At 38.8% G+C, this 24247-nt stretch overlaps 1 protein-coding gene across 3 annotated transcripts in view; it reads left to right on the top strand.

Moving 5' to 3' along the window:
* SLC25A26 (solute carrier family 25 member 26) overlaps window positions 1-24247 on the top strand; it is a 91299-nt gene that overhangs the window by 10981 nt on the left and 56071 nt on the right. For all 3 annotated transcript variants that reach the window (XM_085300100.1, XM_085300102.1, XM_085300099.1), the window contains exons 4-5: window positions 9553-9657; window positions 11088-11135. In XM_085300100.1, the coding sequence (XP_085156226.1) occupies window positions 9553-9657; window positions 11088-11135 (153 nt within the window). The remainder of the gene's footprint in view (window positions 1-9552; window positions 9658-11087; window positions 11136-24247) is intronic.

The following is a 24247-nucleotide window of genomic DNA, read 5'->3' as shown; positions in this document are numbered from 1 at the left end:
AACACCTAACCAGCCACCCATGCTGCTCTTTTCTTGTATGCTCTGTTAACTGCATGTTTTAYGTATCCTTCATCAACTCTTATCTGTTCAGCTCAGGACTTAAAGCACACTGTTACTTGGAGGACAGAAGCTTCATGTTTGTCGCCTCTTTTATTTCAGTACTAGGACTGACTAAAAATTACTCTGAGCTCAAGGCATTATTTAAAGAGGAAATTTAGTTTGGGTTAAAAGTAGAAATAAGAAGCAAATAGTTTAAAAATGACTTCCTGATAGGATAAGTTGCAACCCAGGAAATCGKCCAGAGTTAGCTTTGGCAATGACTGAGGTCATTTAAAATAAGCTATGCTTATTCCAAGGTAAGGTTCTATATAGAATTTGTCAGGAGTGACTCTTTTGAATAGCTCCATATGTGGACAAGCCAATAATCCTTTAAGTAAAGAGGCTGTAGGAAAGAGTAAGGGATCAATTAAAGGAAAATACTTGATAAAATACAATATAGTTGAAATTTCCATGTTTTGGGCCAATGTAACCTCAAGAGACAGAGCAAATTGTAAAATACTAGCCATCTTTCAACAGGAGACTTAAGGTTTTCAGAAAATATTGCCTGTGTTCTCTTGCCTGGAATCTCATTAACGTTTGTCCTCCTGTAACACAGTCTGACCCCACTTAGCTCTTTGGAAACAATTTTATACTGGATGGGATGTACCATGCTACTTCGTAAGGGAACTTTGGCTGAAAGGACAGTTTGGCTGATGGRTGGAGTTAATTTCTTGAGACTTTTAAAACAAGTTTAACAGGCTAACAGTGGTAGAAGAGTTGCTAGGATAGATTGGATCATGCAGACAATATTGTAAGTTGAGTTAAGAAGGTAGAAGGGTAGAAGGCTGTTTCTACCTTAAGGCTGTTTATGTTTATGTTTAAGTATGTCTTAAACATATGTTTATGTTTAAGAGTGGTAGCAGCTGATGATTTGAGCAGTGAACCTTGCTTCAAAGCTCCAAGCTGGTGGTTTGCTTTCCCTATTCTTTGCCTGTTAACTGATTATAATAGGGTGACAGTGTTCCTTCTTGCTGTGAAGAGAGCTCAACACAAATCTCCACTGTCTGGAACAAAGGAAACTGGCCACTTTTCCAAGGCGTAACTGGTACAGCTGATGGAGAGGTAGGCAGGGAGCCTCCAGCGAGAAATTCACAGCACATAGTTGGGTGATTGAAGAACTGAGCATGAGGAAGGAAATCTAAAGGTGAGGCAGAAGTCCATCTTGAGCCATCACTTAAGTGATGGACGAGAAGCCAGTTGAGAGCTTCAGGCAGYTGGGGCAAAAAGTTTTGGTCAAGATGGGCTGTGTGAGGGAGTGTGCGGGGTGTGGGTGATCCTCTGGAGGAGAGAGAGGAGAGCTCTGGAAAGCTCTCCTCTAGGGAGCAGTTTTAGGATTGACAATAGCGGAATGGAGCAGCACCCTGCAAAACAGCTCTGCAAATTCCAGGTAGAGTCATCTAAGGTAGAAATGTGGAGGAAGTTGAAAATATTTTTGCAGAAGCTCCTGTATTCCAAACGCTTGCGACTTTCAGCCCCTCTGAAAGGTCTCGTCTCTGAAATAGTGTGTTTTTTTCAAACCCTGGGAAGTGCTGAGATCTAAGGGATCTTGTTGGGTGAGATTGCTCTTTGAAGAAATGTTTCCTGCCAGCATAGAGGGGAGCTGCAGTTAATTTAATGAAGGCTCTATTATGTCAGTCAGAAGAARAGACAGGACAAAGAGCTTGGCTTTGTCCAAACTTCTCCATCCAAAGTCCGTTAGTCAAAACTTGTTCTTTCCATGGGCTGTAAATCAGGAGTGGAGTTACCTGTTACTGACCCCAGCAGCTCTTTACAGGGATGAATTTAACTCTCCTGGATGAGCACATCCAGTGTGTGTGCGTGTGTATGTATGTACATATTGTGTCAGTGGAAATAAGATTAGCATGATCTGAGGTTTTATTTTGAAAGTGAACACTTATTCTCAGGGGTTGACAAAGCAGAAACTGATAGTGGACGGTATGTATAAGGGGCATCTTGCCATCCCTGGGGACAATTTCCTAATTAAAACAGGTGTTGTGCTTAATTTCTCTACTTCTSTTGTGCTTTTGCAGGTAGTACAGCCTGCTGATAAGCATGGAAGGACTTACTTGTGTTACAATCCACAGAAAATTACAGACCAGAGACTTATATTTTAATTCTATCTTGATCAGAAGGGCAGAAATTATTTAGGTGAAGACTTTATTGGTGTTTGAACTGTTACGGGTCTGTGATTGCAGCAGTTCAGCTTTCTCCATCCAAAGAAAATATGAAAACAAACAACAAATGTGTGTTTCATGTTTCCTTCTCTTCTGTTAATTTTTATGGTAAGGGAAAGGGTTAGGCAGTTTGTCTTCTGTCTGTAGATACATTCTGTGCTTCCCCYCTACCTTCACCACTATGTAACATTCCCAATCCAAGAGCTGTGGCCAGAACTTCAAAACAGTTATTTGGAAGATGAAATACTTTGCCAGTCTTATAATATTGCATGGAAAACATTCAGTTTTCCTCCTCTATCAGCAGCTGTATCTCACTGAGCTTGGAAAAACCAAACATATAAACAGAATTTRGGGAGGCCATGGAAAGCTCTAATGCTGAATTTAAGGCTTGTTAAAAGGCTCTTACCTGAATCAAGATGGAAATTTCCTCTGCTCTTTCAAGATCCAGAGGAAACCTGAGCAATTTAAGATCTCTTTGATTTTTTTTTTTTACTTACCTATTGTTTCAGACAATCACTCAGGTATTTGAGGAATATAAAATGACTTTTTTCAGATTAAAAATACTAATTTGCTACTTACAAGGGAGTATCTGACATAAATGTAACATAATCTGAGTRTCACAGTTTATTATCCTATTTTGAGGAGCATCATGTGAAAAAACAGAGCTATGAAGTAGCTTTTGTCAGCAACGTTATGGACAGGGCTAATGCAAAGTGCATAAAAAAAWATCCTTATTTCTTCGTCGCCTTGAAAAGGGTTTTAGAGATTGCTCCATTTTTCTCGGCTTTTTTATACTATCTTGGCATAAACTTGACTCTCAAGAATGAGGTGAGAGATTAGGATTCTGTTTCCAGATTGACTGCAACCTAAACATATGTCCTTTTATAAGTCTCAGCCTCTTTGTCATCGTTTTTGTGCAGCGGCTTTTGCTCTCAGGTGGCGTAGTGATTATCTTGCACAGATATCGTGAGATTTAATTTTAGTGTCTCTGCTCTCTGGATACAAAGTTGTACTGTCATACATTATTCTTAATCAAATAAGAGTGTAAACTTATGCAAATGACATTTAAGAGTAGCTCTTCCCCAGGTATGTTCCTTTAGTGCTATATATAAAGTTGTATTTGCATGGTGAACATCAATTAAAGCCTCCCAGACTACTCAGAAAAAGTTGCTAAAAATAACCTCCTTGTTAGGAACTTAAAAATTAAAAGTCCTGAGAAAGACAATGTTGTAAAGGGTTCAATGGTGCAACYGAAAAGCTTGCTAGACCTTATCACATGCTTTTTATATCCAATTTTCAAAGCAGGCTTAGCCACATAAGCTWAAGTTTCTCTGGGAGTCACTGTGCCCAGGTTCCTAAGTCACAGCGCACTGACATTATTCTAGGACAGTTCTGTGTCCTTAAACTGCTCTCTCTCCCCCTCCTAGCAGAATAGCTGGGTAATTGCAGTGTGGAAAAAATTTATTCTTGATCTTCACCCAAGCCARGATTAGTGCAGAGAACAGATCAGTTTGTTAGCCAGGAGCACATTAAGTGACAACATTTTCATGGTTTGGGCCCTTGGTCCTGGCGCTTCAGTATCCTGTTTTAAGAACAGGGATTAGATCGATCTCATTTTAAACATAAGAAGTGCTGAGGCAGTATGGTAATGGGAACCTTTAAATGCATAAGGCAGATCCTTTACTGTACAAGGTCCATGCCAGGCTGCATATGGAAACGCTTTCTTAAGCTGCTCTCCTTAGAGTTAGAAAGCTTGGAATAGCGTTGTACCAGCTGTGTCCCCAGTTCTCAGGAAGAACCTGCCATGCATGAACCTAATTTAAATACCCTGTATTAGCCCTTAACAGTGACTGCAGCATCTACTCTGTCCTGTTTCAAATGTTCCTGGATCGTCGTGTGCGTAGATCRTATGTGCAAGGTTAATAGTTTGTAGCACAGTTACCTAAAAACAAGACACAGTTTTCTCTGGTTCTCTTCTAAATCCTGCAAAACCRGTCGTGTAGAAAATGGTTTAGCCTGAAACACAAAGGGTGGAACCAACAGGCTGATAGTCTAAATGGAGTTGTTAATTTTTGGGGTAATAGGAGCAATAGCTCTGAAGACTGGGAAGAGTTGAGCTCCTCTSTGATGTGTTTGTCCTGTGATTGGCTTTGATTAAGAGCAAGAGCATATTGGAGAGAGCAGCAAAGACATGATTGAATTGCCATTATGGTAGTTTGCAACTGAGTGCTTGTTCCAGCATTTGCAGTGGATTTTCTGTCAAGGCAACATTTGCTATTGTTTCCTGAATCTCAGCTGAGTAAMGTGATGCCAGGGTCTGTTGTGTTTTATATTCTGGGATGTGCTCTCATTATATGGTCCAAGATAAAAGGTGTGAAAAAGGTATATTTGCTCTAGCAAGTAAGCAAAATAGCAACAAAAAAAGAGCAAGCCCACCTCCTGATTTGGTAGTATATGAGATAYCACTAAAGGAAAAGGTGTATAAATATTGGAACATAGGGTGAGAATTTTTGTTCAGTGATTGCTTTTTCTTCCTTAGGAAAATGGATCTAAAATCTCTCCTACCTTGCCTAATGGCAGCACTTCATTGTTTGCTGCCAGTGTYTTTCCTATTGCCATCTGCAAAGACAAGTTAGCACAAATCTAGTGACTACTGTTATCTTGCCAGTGGAGGTTAAGAAATTTCCCTTCTCTGTAATGCATTGCAATTGCAATGCATTTAGTGCCTGTGCCCTTACTTGATGGTCATTACTGCATGCTTTAAAAGCCAGTTCATGATTGTGACTGATTCCTGAAGCTTGTGAAGACGAATGGCATATTTTTCTCAAGCACTGTTAATAGTCTATTTTGTCAGCCYGTGGAGACACTGGGAATTATAGTTTGTTCTCCTGTCAATAAGTAGAAGTGAATGACTTCTCTTGAGTTCAGCCAGCTACTTCACGTTTCTTTGCCATGTTAATCATAAAATCATTAAAAAAGAGATCTTGGGTAGGAGTTTTCTTCAGCCATTTTCACACTAGGCTCTGTTCTCTGCTGGTTTCTCTGGATTAGTAGAGAGGTGCGTGTATGTCACAAGTTCTCTGGCTATTGAATCCAGGATCTGGGTTCCGGCATCTGAACCGCGGCCAGGGTGACCGACTTGCGTAGAACCACGTTGTAAGCAGAGCTATCGTCTCCTTGTCCTTTTTTATGTGCTCTCTTGTTACTGTCTAAAGAAAAATGTTAGGTAGCTTCATGTGGATGGATTAGGTCAGTATTGCATAATTCTGAATAGCTGCTCCAATTTTAAGCAGGATTGGCCCCTGTGCAGAAGTTAGTGTTTTAACATGAGATGCTTTCAATAAACATTGCTGAGCTAGTGTAAAAAGGCTCTGTGCGTGTTTCTGCTTTACTTGTAGCAGGCCTATATTCTTTAAGCTACAGCCAGTTAAAAAGAGATTTCAGGTATACCGAAACAAAATACTTAATTYGGTATATGCAAAAACCTTTGTTTTGATTTAAGTAGACTTTTGAGACTTTAAATATACTGGTCATTCTCCAGGGTCAATTGAGACATTGATCAGAGCAGTCACAACCAGCAAAGTCTGGGTCAAACCCGAATCAGACCAGAAGATGGCAGCCTTGATACATGCAAGAAACATCCAAAAGTTAAAAACTTTTTGCAGAACTGGCAAGAAAAAACTTATCTTCACTTAATTTGAAGCTATATTGCCTTAGTAATATATAGATAAATGTTAACAAAATAATCACACTTTTATTTTTGTCTCTTACTATCTAATGCAAATAGGTGAACTAAAAATACACTGAAGTATCTGAATACTGGATTCAGCAGTTTCATCCAGTTATGATTTAAGTCTAGGATTTTTGAAATTCAGTACTCTAGTTCAGAGGTAGTTATAGTAGTAAAAGGCTAGTCAGGTAACAGGTGCTCAAAATTGTCACACCAGCATGTGTAAGCTACTCTGTGAACTAATAATCATTTTGTTTTTAGCTTTTAAGATCAGGCTTTCTTCAAGCTTAACGCTAAAAATACTTGAGCCTTGGTTTGGCTGTCACTGTTTTTGTCCACACAGTATGTATACATGGGTGTTGACAGGGGAGATTGAATGCCTGCTACTTTGGGCTGAAAATTGGAGGATTCTATACCAGACCTAGTAAATAAGCAAGGAATTTATAGGGAAGTACTCATTCCACTCCCCCACCCCACCCCAAAGTTGATCTGTAGGATCTTAATTCTATATTTCTACTTCCATCAACAGATGGAAATAGACTCCAGAGCTCACTTGAAATGTACTCTGCCCCTATCAATAGACTACTGTTGTCTGATGCCTKAAGGTATGCTGCGGTAACGGAGGGCCCGCTTCTGTACTCTCTCCATTTCTGGGCTACACAGATGTCTGATAGAGAGCTAATTCATTTCTGAGTCATCCCTAAAACCAGTAGGATTCACCAGGAATGGCCTGAGTTTGAGGGGTTGTATTGTGCTCTTCCATGGTAAGGAATAGGCTTCATTTGGTGCAGAGCTGAGAGCTTAAGAAGTAAACTTTTCTTGTGATGCTGGTAATTAGGGAGGTGAATGGACTCTCCCTACGCAAAGTCAAGGTTTCTTRGTTACATTATTGCCCTCTGCATCTGTCTTTCTAGCCCTGTTTTCTTGCCACTCTCTGTAGCTTGTATCTTCCCATGAGACCCGTCAGGAGTTTATTTTTGTGGGGCTGTAGGCTGTATTGCTGGGAACCTGGGTACCTGGGAACCCTAGTTAATGCCAGAACTGTTATGCTGCCCAGCCAGCACAAAGACCACCCTGAGTGAGTAGAGCCTGGGGGAAAAAGTTGCRTATGTGTAACCGAAGTACAGGCACCTGCATAAGATACAGTCAACTAAAGCAGCGTGAAACTTAGCTGCCCTATGATAATTGCTCTTGCTTTCACCCGTATGGTAGTGTGCAGAACAGCTTGTTTTTTCTATTAGTTGATGCAGGTAAAAGCATACATGTAGAGAGCTGCTACTGCAGAGCAGCTCTGCAATGGTATTTTTGATTCTTGCTCACGTAGTGGTAACTTGCTTACAATTTTGAGAAATCTGATAGATATTTATTGGTAGATACTCTATCAGTGCTAGAAGGCAGTGTATTAGGTCACGCTGATGTTGCTTGAACAGATTTARTACCACAGAAAACTGGGGGATCTGCATCACTTGCATTCTTTTAATTTTTACAGTGTTACCTAGAAGATACTGGAGTGATTTAGAGCTGAATACAATAAACTTGAAATTTCTTTTCTGAACCCATCTATCACAATTTCCTTTTCTCTTTGTTTTCTTTTTTCTTTAACCTTGTGGTCTAGTAAGACAGGTGTGAAGTTAGTGGTGCATACTTTCCTTTAGAGACCTGTGTTGACTGACATCAAAAGACTGCCTGAATTGTTATTGATAGTAAGGTACACATGTAGAAACAAATAAGGTAACAAGCTGTAAGTTCAGGTGCACAGTGAAAATGTCACTGTTCAGTCTGATGCTGGCAGTTGCTGCTTACAGCGTTTCTAGCACCAGAAGTGCCCTGTGGAGCCAATCTGACGGAGGAACCTAGGTGACAAAGCTTTCATTTCCTTTCATAACTGTACAGTGTAATCACTTTTTTTTTTTTTTTTTTTTTTTTTTTGGGCATCCGGAGATTTCATTGCAGCTCAAATTCAAATGGGAGAAACATCAAAGTTAATTTAAAACAAAATGCCCCCCCAAGTAGTTCTGGGGAAATAGAGACCTTACTTTGTAGCCACCCTTCTGGTGCCAAAACTGGAACACCGTAGATGTCAGGAAGCCACGCTGGGTTCTTGGTTGAATAGATTGTTTTCATCTGAGCCTTTTTAAAGTTTTCCTCCTGTCTTGATRTTTTTAAGGAATAGAAAACTAATATAAGGACATGGAGGTTATGAAGCATGAAGTTCTATAAATATTTATGCTGGACTATCAAAAAACTTGACAGTTCTTATTTTCTTGACATATTGGGGTCATTTGTTATTTTTGACCCTGAGAATTGAAGAGCCCATGGAGTTATATCTGTTTGTAATGACTCTGGGATATTTTGTCTGGTAAACTTGTAAGAATGTAACAGGATAACAGACCTTATTTCTTAGTCTCTTTATGAATATGAAACTTAAACTCTGTACTATGCTACAGACAAATAATCATTCAMGTTACCAGTAGCACTTGTGTATCTACAGTCTGGCAGTGAGTTTCTGAATTTAAACTCTGTGGCACATGTGAATTCATGMGTTAGTGGTTTATTTTGCCACTTCAGACCTAGAGATTTCACCTAGCTTACTGTTGGTTTTAAGTATTCAGTGATTACCTTTACTCCTAGAAGCCGAATTCAGCACAGTACATTCCTGAGCCCAGCACAGGGTGGACCTGAAGAAGGCTATAACCATGGCAGACCTGTGTTATTTCCTGTGTTTTGCCCCCAGTCCCAACACCATTTTAAGTAGCCCTGAGACCAACTGAAACAAGCAGCTCTTCTTACTGCCTGTTTACCAGCCCTTAAATGTTTTTTTTTTTTTTTAAGAGAGGTGATATGCTTCTAACTCTTCCACACTTGAGTGACCTCATTCTTTAACATTTTGTGCACACAACCTTAACTCCGATCCCAAATTGTAGTGACAGGTGAACATCTTAAAAACCAAATTAACTTTTTCTGGAAACCTAGAGCGCCTTTTTGTGGCATCCAGCAGCAAGCACCTTTCTTGCATAGTAAATACATTGACTAGGAAAGAGTCAATCTGATACTTCTTCCTCCATTGAAATCCGATGCGCGCTTAACGGGAAGCCTTGAATGTTTTGTGTGCGCTACCTGCAATGTCTCTTGCTCTTGGTCACTAGAGGGCACAAGGGAGCTAGCTAGGAAATGCTAGTTGATCTCATTAAGTCCCAGGTCTCCCTTTTAGATCTCAATAGTTGGGGGAAAATTCCTGTGGCTACCAAAAGGAAGGATGGCTTCAAAATTTTGATTTTAATCAGTAATTTCATCACCCAAATCCATTCCAGCTTTGGAAGATAACTGAAGCATTAATTGCAAGGCTACTCTCATCTTTTCTGTTAGTACAACCCTGAATTTAGAAAGCACGTGGCTCTGAGAGCAAGTGGGTAAGCTTCTTTTTTATAAGTACACAATTTTTCCTGGTTTCTCAGATTTCTATACCTATAACAATCTCCTAATCTGGTAACTCTATGAAGAGTAAGGAAACAAAGGGAATTGCTATCTGAATGTATGGTTCTTTTACAGGTTGCATGCCTCATACGGGTTCCATCTGAGGTCATCAAGCAAAGGGCCCAAGTTTCTCCTTCCTCTAGTACCTTTCGGATTCTCTCCCACACCTTATATCATGAGGTAAGTTCAGAGCAAAATTTCAGTTAAGTTACTTCATTCTTCATACTCAGGGCCATATGTGATAGAAGCATTCCTACTTAATTGTAATTCGGTTATGTCCCAGCACTTTTCCATCAATTCTTCTGTTACTGAGAACAGCAAAAACATGTTATGTTTGAGGAAGCCTTGCCCTTCACTCCCACCGAACAACTCTTATACCTCTTGTTATTTGGGACACCTACATTTAAAAAACAGGGATTTGGCTTTCCARTTTCCAAAACTGTTCTCAGATTTATGTGAACAGTGCTTGTCTGGAGCAATAGGACACTGAGTCCCTGTATCCTGAACTTGCTGAATGACTTCCAGTTTTTGAAGCGTGCTTTGGTGGGAGGGGGTATCCTAAAGGYATTGTTTCAGAGAAGCTCTGTGGCAATTCTGGAAATGAGTACTCTTCTAGTATCAGTAACTTCTGAAAAATATGGCCTTTTATCATCTTTTCTATAGTTACACTGCTCCTTCCTGTAGAACTTGTTTGCTACTGTTTTTACTGTGCCTCATAAGGGGTGTTTTTCAAGTCATATTCCACAAAAGAGAAAGTGGCTCTGGAAAACACTGGGGAAAAATATAGTACAAGTTTCCATGTACAAAAACTAGCAAAAAGAAGAAATAAATATTTATGACTTTAAATATTTATGAAATAAGTATTATGACTTTAACAGTCAACTTGATTTTTTTATYTGCTTGCGAATGAAAACTATTGTGATAACTCTGCCCAAGAGAGTCCCTGGAATTTTTTCCCTGTGACTTGGTCATTCTGCTCTAAAAATTGCTGCTTTTCATGTTTGTGTTTTTTCCACTTCTTTCTAGCTGACCAAAGAACTGTAAGGTTTTGCCAAATAGTGGAGAAACTGTCCTTGAGGATATTTGTCCAGATTTTATACACAGATGCATAAATGAATACTTTAAATGGACTTTGTGTTTCAAAAGTTATCATGCAGTTTAAAAAAAACTGTCTTAATAAAAAGCTCTGAATCAAAGCTAAGAAGCTAGACATATGTTCAAGCTGTCACCCTGTATGTTCATTTTGCATTAAGCAGATAAGTAGTAGTTTCAAGTTATGCATGCATTTGGGAARCAGAGTTAGAAATAATGTGTTTCTGTGATTCCTTGCCTTCTTATTTTTAAATGTAAGGTATATTTTCTTCTCAATGTGATTCCATAATTGATTATTCTGAACAGTGGTTAAATGCTCTTTGAAATGAAGATAAAACCCTCTGGCATTGTAAATCATGGAATACAGTATATAGTGTTATAATCAATGTAATCAATTTGTTAAAAGTTCAGGTCTAACTCACAGTAAATCTGTAATGCTTGCCTTGTGATCACCAATAAATTGTGGTCTTTGGCAAGCTAATTCCCTATAGATGATGCTTTCTTTTATTGGTTTACAGGGTATTCAAGGACTTTATCGGGGATATAAAAGCACAGTATTAAGAGAGGTAAGACAGTTCTTATCTTCTTTTTGAAATTGATTCCTTGTGCTTCACCTTATTTGCCTTTTCTGAAGAGATACAGAAGTAGTACAACTGAGATCAATTGCTGTAACGACATACTTTAAATACTAGYTTATTTCATTCTAGGTTTAATATCAGCCTATAATTTAATAGAATACTGATAATGTGCATTAAAAAACTGAAACGTGCAAAAAGTCATCGATCTACTTTCCTGTCTCTTGGTTCTGTTGCTGCTAAGTCTTGAGAGAATGGAAGTATGTGTATATTAACATGATGAATATTATAAAACAAAGTACTGGAAATTTGTTCAAGTCTTGTGACTACATCACATGAGGTATGTATTCTAACAGTAGTGAACTGCTGGCATCACTCCAAGTTTGGCACAGACAGATTTAGGCTTTCTTTAAATATATTTGTCAGCAGATGCCAAGAGATTATCTGTCATCTGTATATAGGGAGGATTGTGCTGCTCTTTTTTTTTTTTTTTTTAATGTGTGAAAGAAATGCATTTCTTTATCCAGTTTGTGGATGTGGTATAGCATTACTTAACCTAAATCAGAAGTACCTCACTGTTGGAAAGAACTGGAGCTAAATATGTTTTGGCCTGCATGGCAGAAAATTGTTCCTAAACTAAAATCTCTTCATAAACATATTATGAATTTCAGCATTAGTGTCATGGAAATGTTTGATACTCTGTGTAGACTGAAGACAGATTATAAAAGGAGTAGAAAAACACTTCTGTTGGATTTTTATGACTCTGGCTTGTTCCCACTGAGTTTTGCAGGTAAGCAGAGGGTCTGATCGTGTTAGGTTATGGTACGCTCTTTGATACAGCTGCGAATTTAGCCTTTTGCTTATCATTGGTGCTCTTCTAAAGTAAATGGGATTGTGGCAACTGAGACTGACCCAAGGGAATCTTGACACTGGCCAACAGCCTTGGCATTTCTGACTTTTTAGATCTTTAATGTGGCATCTGTGCAGCTTCTTGAATTCTTGTTTTGCATACTGGGTTTCCTTTATGGCTTCCTTGAAATTTTAAACTCTTTGGATATTCTCTTTGAATGTAAAACCTGCCCTAACATTAACGCTCCTGTAAAATGTATTTGATCTTCTCTGAACGGTTTCAGATTAGCCGGTGCATGGAAAGATTTCTTTTTTCCTTTAACATATGCTGATGAACTGCCAGTCCAGAACTTTGCTTCAGAATCAGATCCCAGGGGCTGTCATTTGACAAAGCAGAAGTTGAACCATGAGTATTTCAAATAAAGATACAAGACTTGATTCCTAAGAAAACACATCGGCTATTGTTCAGAAAGGGTTCTGCACTTACCGTGCTCAATGTGACGTGCATGGGTTTGTTCCCTTCTTACATAACACAACTGAGTAAATTAGTTTTGGATCTTTGCCTCATTTTTAAACACAAGATCAGATCTGTTGGCTGTGTTGCTATTGATAATAATGCCAGTTGCGGAGGCTTTTCAAGCCATTCATTCAATAGTTAGTTGCTTTAAAAAGCCTTTCTTCACACTGAAAACTCTTTTTAGGACAGTTGTGTTAGCCAGCTCCTGTTACAATACAGGATAAAGGTATTACCTAAAATAAGAAATCGCAAATGTAGTGTTACTTAAAATGCCGACAAATGACAGAGCACTAGAGTTTATTTTAGAGGCTCTGAATATTTCAAAAATTAGTTATTTATGCAGAGATGACACCTGCTTTTCTGAATCATAGCCCCCACCCTAGCTTCATCCTGTACTTATTTTCTGGCTCACTAAACACATGTTATTCATTCAGATTTCATTTGGAGATGGGCAAAAAAGGCCAACAAGTCATTTTGATTTCTCTAAGGGTTCTGAATAAATGAATAAATTTAGATGTCATCGAATACAGATTTTGCATACTAACAGATAGATAAAACACATGGTTACAACTGGGTGCTGTTCTCCTTAAAATTTGTTTTGACGTATGTCAGGATGGTAATTAATTTGCAGACGAGAGTCATAGCACAGTGTGTGATCCTACTGAGATAACTTTGTTTACTCAAAATGGCAGCACTTTGCTGGAAATTTAATTGGGGTCCTCTTCATTATGTATATTCATAAAAGATCCTTCAGAACTGATTTCAATTGAAGTATTGCTTTTTGGGAGAATCTGTCCAATAGAGTGAGAAATAAATGATTACCAAATGAAATATGCTTTCTCTTCAAAATGAAACAAATCATAGTTGATGGTAAATTCAAAGTGCTTTTTTTTAATCACCATGTTAAGAGTGTTGCATTTTTCTGACACTAAGTGTTGTAGAGCAATAATCCATTTGAGTAAGAACAGCATATTCAACTTCCAGCTGGATGGATTATTTTCAGATTAAAAAAGAAAAAATCTGTACTAGTTCATCTGGTTCCTTATTGGACACGTCCAGGTAACTGTGTAGCAYAGGTACTCTGGTACTTAATTCAAACTGAATTTTATGCTTATAGAGTTTGTTTGCCTGCCTCTGTTCTTTGCTCACAGAAAATAATTTGTTTGATTAAATAATTTGTTTGATTACAGTGGAGTGGGTTTTTTTTGTTAGAGGAGCTTCAGTGCATGATTTCTCATTTGAAAAAAAAAAGGCGTGGGGTGTATTGGAAGAGGCAGTGAATAGAGTTCCTTTTAGGAAGTGATATTCTTGCACTAAGGAAATACTTAAGCCAGAACTTAAGAAAAGTTAATTTTAGCTGTTACTGAAAAATAAAATTTTGCATATGGTGCCAAGCGTATTGCAGTGCCTGAATAGAGCTCTGCTTACCAGTTTATAAAGGAAGTGAGATCCTGAAATCTTTTCTTGCTCTCTTTTTACCTTAGCACAGTAGATCTTTTCAAGACAGTCTTATTCTGCTCTGTTTAATCTGCATTAGCCACTTTGGTGTGAGGGAGTTGTTTAACCCTTCATTTTTGATTTTTTTTTTTTTCTTTCACTTAGCTTCCTTACTCTCATCAATATGCTTTCTGCAAAGATGACTATTAGGACAGGAAGAAGGTGGCTGAATATATACTGCTTTTTTGAAATAGATATCTGAGTGAACCTCAGTGAAGTGAGAAAATTTGAGTCAAGCTTAAAAGTCTTGTCTGTGATTCTTCTCACTTACTTTGATGCATCCTCCCTTACAATCTCCATTGCCTCTTGGTCTTTACATCTTACTTTGTTAGCTACTCTAAACTAGTGCTTAAAAACTAAARGCAGACAAGGAACAGTGCGTCATCCTATTGACAGTAGCAGTTTGAAAGGGACATCCATGCTCCAAGAGGAAAGCTTTTCTGATAAGCAAAAAGTAAGAGTCTGGTTCTGAGGTTGTTGAATGAGACTTTGAATAAATGSCAGGCATTAGAGACTCTGAAAAGATGTGGAATTCCCATGATGCCATTTCCAAAGCAAATCTAAGTGAGAATCATCATTTTCTGTGATAGTAGTGCATCCGTGTACACCAGTGAGGAAACTGGGTCATGCTATTTAGAGCAGTCAGTGGACAGGTGAAATTATTCATGTTTTTCACAAGACAGAGGAGTTTGTTTGTAAAATCTCTAGCCATCTTATAACAAGGCAGGAGTAGACTTTAAATCCACTGTAAATCCTCTAGAATTTCTTAATGGGAATGTAGTTCTTCTGCTGAGACCTTATATAAACAAACGGAGCCAGATTTTTAATTCCTGCATAATTCATTTTATTAACTATGACCAAGTAGAACATCTGTTAAAATTCCATAATGTTAAGTTCATGGGAAAAAGAGAGAAACTCCTGAGTTCTCTTTGGAATTTTTCCATTTCCATTAACATTACAGGACTAACAGATGTCCTAAAGGACATTATTATCAATGAGAAGACAACCTAGAAGAAAATGAAGTGCCTTGACCGGTTTCACTGAGTACAATAGCTTGCTGTACAATGAGTTGTTTTACTCTCTGTGTATCTGTATGCCGGCATCAGCTTCCCAGAAGCAGTGCCACAGTTAGCTGCGGTGTCCCTTCTGTTGTGAATTACTGTAGAAGCATTTGAAAGAGGTGGAATGCTGAGTGGGTGTTTTGTGTGTTTTTCATCTAATTTGTCACTTCTAAAAACATTGCAAATGGACAGGRCCTTGAGCCCAGAAGTAGACTGAAAAGGGTAACTAAAATGAATATTAAACTCTTCTCTTAAARAGGGTTATTGGCTCTTTATGATTCACAGATGACTTGAAAAGAGACTTGAATTGTTTTCAAATGTCAACCTTTGCTAAAGAGGTAGCCCTGGGTAAGCTAGTCCTCCATACTACTTTGCAGATTTTTCTGAGGAAATTGAAGCTCTTTGCTCCTAATGGCCTCCATTCAGGTAGGTGTAGCAATGCTGCATTACTTGCAGTGATGTTTCAGAGCTTGTTGCAAGATCTGAATGACAACTGTTGATAAATTTGAACCCACTCTTGCATAGCATGCTCTTGTCTTTACTTTCAGTGAGACAACCCAGCCAAGACTGAAAGGTGTGTATTTAAAAGTAACTGAGAGATGGCAGACTCAAATCTCAAGTAAGTTTCTCTGTCCTGAGATAAGGGTGTCCTGAGACACCCAGTATACCCCCTGGGCTGGAAGTTACCAGTCCTGTGCCAGGAATGGGGAAAAGGAACAGATTTCCACATCTCAGTTTCTCTAATTCATATCTTGACATTTTAACTAATAGTGATTTYTAGTACTGCTGCAATGGAAATGGTCTATTTTACTGGAGTTCCTAATGCTTTAAATTAGTACAGCTGTTTTTTTGCAGTGTTTGTGAGTCAGCGTCTTAAGTGGACAAAGGCAGCCACTGCTATCTTCAGAAGAGAGCTCTTTGTGGTATATTTGTTCTGGGGAGGAGGAGAACAACTAGTTAAGTGTATGTTGTTGTTGYAGCACTGAGTGACAGCAGTGCTGTGAGAAACAGGCAACAAATTTACACTTTGTCAAATCTGGGAAAGATAGGAAGTACTAATATCTCACCAGGAAGAGGTATTATTGTGTATATGCAGCAGAACTAGTATCCTTTTATAATATATTTACCAACAGGGGTAGGGTGGTTGCATAGTGAATCCTTTGCAGAGGAAGAGGAAGTGAGCATAAAAAAAAGACCAACCAAAAAACCCCTCCTAAATCACTTAGGAGAAGGTGAGAGGCACTCTGCAGCAATTACAAGCAAAATGGCTCTTAAAGGCACACCTGTGGCACTTTCCTAAATTTAGAAGGTCAGTGCATAAAGGGTTTGCATAAAAATGTGAGACCCAGCTGAGACATGTTGAAACCTTGACTGCAGGAGGGAGGGGATCTTTGAGGGTTGATCTCAATAGAAAACAGTYCGCAAACAGGGAGTATAGTTTATTTATCCACTAAAGGTAGTTTTGTGTACTTTTCTTTTGTTAGGACATCCTTACATAAATATCCTGTTCTCCTAACTGTTATGCTCTTTTTTTCTTTTTTTTTAAGTTACCTTTGTGTTGCTCTAGGACAGAATGTTGTTAAGACATTCTTTTACTTGCACAATTAAAACTTTGATCTTCTATCATTTGCTATGTATTACAAAGCAGATGTTGATAGAAATAGGCAAACAGGCCACTAATACAGTGTTTGGAAAAATAAACATCCCCTTTAATGAAATATGTGCAGTATCTGTCTTTTGTTACCTTCTGGAAAACTAACTGGGATTTATTTTAACTTGCTGTTTGGGATTGGCTACACTTAACCAAGAATTTGCCAGGCAGGATCTGTAGGATTACGACTTTTGACTCCTACTAAACAACTAGCATTTCTTAGGCTTGGATATTTCCATATAGAACAGCAGCAGTCACAAGAAATGGATAGGAACTGTTTAACTAGCTAGTCCCTACCATGTGGAAAATGTGCAGACATTAGGTAACTTGATTAATAGGAGTAAGCTGGAAAAATAAGTCTCTACTTTTCTCTCTTAACTGCATTCTTCTAACACAATTGTGTTTTGGAAAGTGTATCGCTGGGATTATATCCACTCTCTGGTAGAGTACTTGCATCTTTCTAGMTTGTTATATGTAAGAGATTTTCATTTTGGAAGGTGCATAGGTGTTAACGGCAATTCTTGCAGGGTAAGAGCAGGGGATAACTCCATGCTCTGGTGTAAGGGCTCAAGCACGCTCTASGAAAAAAGAAATCTTTCTAGCTTATGAACTGGAACACTGATAAATGGACCAAAGGAGTAACTGTCCTTCACTGTTGTGAGTTATTCATCGCGCTCATTAGCATCTCTCTACAAACACTAGGATAGAATTTGGAAATGAAAGTGGAGATCTAAAAAGGCACCTAAATGACTTTTCAAGCACACAGAATGACCTTGCTTTTTCTAATTTACTAGTGTTGGAAAATATACTTTGTGACATGCCTGAATGACAAATAAACTGGCCAGGATRGATGGAAATAGGAAGCAAATTCTCTGTTAAAAAGTTTTGTGTCAAGCATGTGCAATGATCTCAGATTTTCCAGWTGAATGCACTTTCTTTTTCAGGCTAGGTGCAGTATCCATATATACTGGTTAGAAGCAGAATGTAACCATCCTTTCTACCACTGATCTGCAGTTTAGCAATGAACCAYGGAGTTATATGGTTTGTCTGACATAATGGATATCTACAGATGAAAAGAGCTTCGTATATGCAGAGCATTTGTTTATTTAAAAACTACAGCCTTGCATCTGAAGTCTGTGAACACACAAACCACTTTGAAAACTAGGTACACTGAAAACAGTTTGTGATTTGATGATGCAGACCCTTTGTAAATGAATATGCATGCAAGTGCAGTCTTGCAGGAAGCATATTTTGTTGCATGCTTGAAATAGAGATACATACTATTTCCATACCTTCTGTGTAAGCAGCTTGATAAAACATTTTTTTTGTAAGCCRTGCTTTCTGCAGCTTTAGTAGTTTAGGAATGTGTTTTTGTGAGTCAGTAGCAACAGCAGGGCAAGGGCAAGTTGGGAGGAGGCATAAGTGTAACTTTGTGTGTGTCTGTGTCCCATGCTGTATTCCTGTTTCTCTCTTTCCCCAGCAACCTAAGAACAAGTTTCTTTACATTGGTTCCCCTTGATTTTCGCATGTTTGGCACTGGTTCAAAGAGCTTGTTCCCCATGTTATCTGCAGTGGCAAATGTTAATATAAATTTCCCCACTTCCCACACCTAAATAAAATTATCTATAACAAAGGATCAGGAAGTGATTGCAAATCCCTTATGAAGGAAAACACACAAAAAGGATCCTTTTGCCYGATGAGAATGTGAGATTGTAATAAGAGAAGGGACAGGCAACAAGAGATTCCTCATGGTAAGAGGAAGGGAAAAGGCTTAAAGTTGTAGGTAGCAAGCAGAAGTGATTTTAAGGGATTAAAAATAGGTTAGCAGGTAGTCTTGTTGAATGAGTCTTTACAGCTTCAGAACTTTCCAAGGAAAACTAAGGGCATTAGAAGTAATGGATTAACGTAGAATCTTTGGGTCATTGTAGTCTGATAGCATGACATTGAAGTCGGTAGGGGTCACTACATGTCTAATGGGATTAAATTGTTTTGCATATTTCTGTAARATTTGGCTAACCATAGCACTTGAAACTGTTTAAAAGCAAAAAGAAACAAATTCGTGGATTTTCTGACCAAATCTAGGATTTTTATTTTAATTCTGCATCTGCATTCCACTATAGGCCACTATKTTCTGTCTACTTTCTTTCTGCTGTTCTCAGTGGGAGATGAGATCTCCTGTCTAAGTTGTGTAGTAATCCTGCAGATGCCAGATGCAGATTGCCAGGCTATCTGTGGCAAAGACTCMGTTTCATTTTTGGGTGAAACAATTTCTGTATGTCTGTGCTGAGGCAGGTCGTTGTCTAACCCTAAAAATATATGTCTGCATATATGTAAAAACTGTACAAAAGAACACATGAATGCAGRGACTTTTAAGATATGAGTTTATAAGAGCAGTGATATCCCTTGTCAGGGATCTTGCACTCTCTAAGGTGAATAGTCCTGTAAATGTGTATGACGGTCTGAAACAACAAGCAATTTAGCAATATAGGATTGTCTCTTGAGAATGGAGTTCTTGCTTGAAATAGTCAAAAAGACTTTGACAATAGAAGACTTCCACAGCCAGAATCACGCTACTGTCAGTATCTGTTTTTGAGCATTTTGGCTATTATCTTATTTCTGTACATCTGCTAAGGAACAGAAGCACAATTAAAAAAAAATCAGCAATCTTTTGGGGGAAAGATCAAAAACTTTTTCCCCAAATTCCTTGTATGATGTTATGTGAACAAGCAGTTCTGCTTTAATGCCAAGACTTTAGTTGCGGCGCTGGTCAAGAGAAGATGTACTTGAAATGTAGCTGAGAGCCTTTAGCACCTGCAAGCCCCCAGCCATGAACTGAGTGGCGACTGTCATCTTGCTTTCTCTTTTATCAAAAGCATGACGGTTTGAGATTCAGTAGCTGAAGACGGAGGCCTGAGGGCATTGACACGTGAGCTCTAGCGACTTGTTTGAATGAGTCCCCTCTTCTCTGCCGGGAGGTTAGCACCTCTGTAACTTGAATCAAAGTGGCACTGAAGTAGTTGGCTTTGAACTGCAGTAGCCGAGGACCTGATATATATGTGTGTGTATATATACTGGCTTCTGCAGGTTCTGATACAGGGTAAAGAACCTCTGGCAGTGGAGTGAAGCAGACAGCTGGCGAGAAACACCTCTTAAATCACCCCGGCATCAATTTCAAGGAATTTGTCMTCCATACCTCAATATCACAAGTGCTGATCCACACGCATCCATAATAACATATCTGTCAGTGGTGCTCGCATTGGTTGGATCCTTGGCATTTGAATTACTGTTTATGCAAACTTTTCTTTTGGCAATGGTGATCATGATTTTCCACCTGTAGGTACAACAGCAAAATTGGAGGGATATGGCTAAAGCTTGTAGAAGAGAGGAGACTGATTTTTTTTAAAAAAAGTTGTTATAATTTTTTTAATATCTGGAGTGCTGCTTTGGAGTAAAAATAATTCTACCTATTCCTAACATGTCACTACATTTTATTTTTACATGTGTACATAATAATTGCTCTGTTATTTGTTCATATCTATATATAGTTATTTTCTGATTTTATTTAAATATAAATAAAATATTAGGCTTCTGCTGAGAAATATGAAACTAAAAAGTCGAATCTGAAAGCCAAAGACTATGAAGACTGTGAAAAAGAAATCAGATCTGCAGCGGAGAGCTTATATAATTTATCACAGTTAYGGTAATGTTCTGCAAATACGGCTAGAGAGACCTGTGACAGTTTGCAATGAGAATAGTTCTTCAAGTGTGATCTGCGTTAATCACTTGGAATTTTGTGGAAAGACTAGTTTGTTAATAATCTTCCAGGAAGCAAGACTTGATTCCACTGGTGTGAGTGTAGCAGAAGTGAGCCCCAACTTGGAAAATGTTGAAAGTCATACAAAGCTTCAGAAGATCATAAGGGCCAGATTCAGCAAGTTTGAGTTAATGGAGTAAAAGAAACAACTTGTTTAGCTTGTTTAAAGGGAAATCTAGGGAATGCAGTCGTAATCGATATGTGTAGCGCTTTTTGGCAGGTAAGATGCCAAAGATGCRAAGTCTCCATACGGGCACCTTTGTTCCTGTTAGGGTTGGAGCTCAGCAGCCTTTTCTGTTTCGTCCTTGCTATGGCATGTTGAATTCGGTGCTGCAAGCTCCCATACACTAGAGGGCACACAGTGCCTGTGATTTCTGTAATGTGAGCTTGAAAAAATGCTTATGGCAAGGCAAGGGAGCTGCTTTTAGGATGACCTGCAGATCTTGAAATTGGCTTTGCTTTCATCCTGCCCCTCAACCAAGCCGCAAAGCAAACATAAAACTTGAAGTGCTAYTCACTTCAAGTTTTATGTTACTTTGGGGAGTAGTCCCGTTGAATTTCCTGGGACTAACTAGTGCAAGTAAATGGAGTGAGATTTTTAGTTTGGRAACAGCCTTATGGATTCCGATTTTTCTTTAACTTTTGATTAGGTTTTCGTTTGCTGTGAATTGGTTGAATGAGGTCTCTAGGCTTGTAGCACTCCACATCTGTTCTAGCCCAGTGAAATAGGGCTACAGTCCTGTTTTACAACAGGAAAAAGTCTCTCTAAGATCCATCCTCTCCTGAGCCATCCTATTTGATCATAAAGAAGGGAAGAGAGGTTGGATGATCATAACACATTTATTAGTGTCCATGCTAAGACTCTATAGGCTATGGATTAACCTCTTTTAAGTTTTATTTCAGCATCAGTGTTTGCCAAGATTTTGAATTTGTTTAGCTTGCTTGTTTTTAAGAAAAATATGATAAATGTTATCATGTGTTTTGAATTAATCTCCATGTGTTTTGCACCATAATTTGAGAACACCATTGGAAAATGAGCAGTTCTAAGAAACCGGATCTTCTTAAAGGTGGAGGCCTTTCTGTCCATGTAAAATTAAATTAAAAAATATATATATGTACATATTTTGGTAGTAAATGCTGCTTTTTCTGTCCAGGATCACCATGGTGATCAACTGCAGTCACTCCCTGAGAGAGCAAGTGGTTAGAAACTCAGTGTCTCCTGCCAGACAGCAGAGAATCACAGGGGTTGGTGGAATATGGGGAAGTATGAGCAAAACATGATTGTAATCTGGACCTGTGCTGCATTTGGGGCCTGCTCATTCAGGTAGCTCTGATTCTGAAGAGGAATTTGGCTGAAGAGCAATGTGTGTTTGTCCCTCTTAGGAGAAAGGACTCCCTGATTTTTTTTTTTTTTTTTTTTTCCCTCCCAGAGTTCAGGAGCCCGGTTGGCTTTGTCTGTGTGGAGAGTGAAGAGCTGGCAGTGGAAGGGCAGAGCTGTCACTTAAAATGTAGCTGGAGGTGAACGTGGGGGCTGGAGCAGCTGGCAAGGATTGTAATGCCCGCGCTCAGGTTCGACTGCCCTAACTCGAATCTCACCAGAGCAGAACTGCTGGGCTATAAGCTTTGTTTACACAATTTTCATTATTTTTACAGAAATGTAGGCAAAGCAGGCCTGGTGTGTATGCTGCAGCTGGAAATAGTGTTATTAAAGCAGGCTCTTATCTCACTTTTATTTTTCTGTTAATTTTATAGAAGCAATAAAGTGAAAGCTCTACAAATTTTCTTTTTATTGAGATTGCGTTCTTGCTTTTTCAAAGCCAGCAGGCCTGGTTACAACAAAGTAGAGCTTGGCCTGAATGCTTTGGCATGCCGCTGCAGATGGAGCAATCCTCAGGTCACTCTGCCAGATCTGGCTATTCCAGCCTTGAACCTTTCCCAGTTAAAGACTGCTAGCGATGCGCAATAGGTGACATGGAAGAATTTCTGTCATGACTAAACTGAGGCCTCTCTGCGCTCTTTCAGACAAAACAAACCCAAAAGAGAGAGAGAAAGAAGCGTAAGCCATGATACTACATGTGCTTGCTGTGGGAGAAGAGCTAGTACGCTGTTTTGTGCAATTCTTTGATATTGCACGGTCTCCCCCTTTAGAAAGGGAAGAGCAAAAGAAGAAATATGTTCAGACATCACACAATAAATAATAATATGCTCATTCCTCAGGAGGTTATTTGCTCCATTCTTGCTTTTGTTGGTATAAAATTCTAAAGTGCAAGGTGGACATTTTAGGAGCCTTATGAGATTTAGAACCATGAGACACTCAACTGAATGATGTCTTGCTGACTTTGGTAAACAAGATGCCAATTGCAGCACAATTTGGCCCAGTATAATTTTGCCACTCACTACATACCTCATACGTTTTGGGCAGATTTCCTTCCCCCCTCCTCCCACCCCTCTAGTATTTTGCCTTCTGGCCTATACAGCTGTGCTCCTAGTATGCTTTCTATTTCTGGAAATGACCCATGCGGTTAGGTCAGTTTGTTTTAGCCTTGCTCCTTGTTGCTGAAGTAGAATAGCACATTTCTCCTAACTGCATGAAAGCCAGGGTAGACATTCTTGGTAAATATGATTAATGGGCCTCTTTGCTTTGCAGTGCAGCTGAAGGCTTCCTGAGAGTCTATGTCAGCTAGGGTACAGCTCCCTAACTAGCCTTTACATACAAAGTATGCCTCAGATTCAATTATCCTGTTAAAGATACTTTTATTCATAGTTCTTACAATTGAAATATGGTAATAAATTCTAAAGAAGGAATGTCAGAAAGAAAAGCAATCCATAAATAATCCCCTCCAATCTGTTATCTAGAAGTTGGTTGATTACATTGCCCGTGACTGAACACAAGTCTAGGGTTAGCGAGGTGTTTAAGTAGCTTACCCTGGTCAGCATAAATGGTAGTGGCTTACAGTTGATCACAAGTCAGTATACAGAATATGTTCATAGGTTACTGTTATGTTTATTTCCAATAGCATGACTTAAATATGGCCATTCATAGAATTTGATAGAAGATATCTCATGTTGTCATTTTTGTCAGAAAGAGAAACATGATACTTCATGTTATCTTGATGAAAAATATTGTCCAGAGATCCCAGATGTCCAGAAAGAAAGCACTGATGTGAGTGACAGTGAAGTAAAATTTGTGATTTGCATCAAGGAACGTTCAGCTAGCACGTTTCCAAGTGTTAGTGAGCACCTACATCAGTGAGGGCACTTTGTGAATTCTCAATAAAAAAACAGAGGCTGGACTTCTGCCCTGCTGGTGGGAATAGTTGGCCTCAGCTCAGGCTGGATCCAGCTAGGCTTTCCTGGTGACTGCTATGCAATTCTAATTGCAGACCTCCTGAAAGGAGCACATCAGCATGCTCAATAATTGAGTACAAGTCTTAATGGCAAATAATCCTCTTGAAGGGTTTTTTTCTTTCTTTTTTTTTTCCTTTTCCTCCTACTGCAATCAAAGGAGAGCTTTGTTAAGGCATTAACTAACGAATTAGTTGCTAAATACTGGTAATAATCTATTTCCTATAGATTGCTTTTTAATTACACCCTAAGCTGTGCGATTTTAGAAATCACTTCTTTGTGGCAAACCAACATTTGTGGACATTTCTAGCCACTGTAGCTAATTGGCAAAAACCTCGCTTCTTAAAGCCTCTGGTGATAGCCCTACTT

Source organism: Rhea americana, unplaced genomic scaffold, assembly GCF_003343005.1.
Source record: "Rhea americana isolate MKP2758 unplaced genomic scaffold, rheAme1 scaffold_16, whole genome shotgun sequence".
In the NCBI taxonomy this organism is placed as follows: Eukaryota; Metazoa; Chordata; class Aves; order Rheiformes; family Rheidae; genus Rhea; species Rhea americana.
Note: the sequence above shows the minus strand (reverse complement) of the source record. Positions and strands in the feature narration are given on the sequence as shown.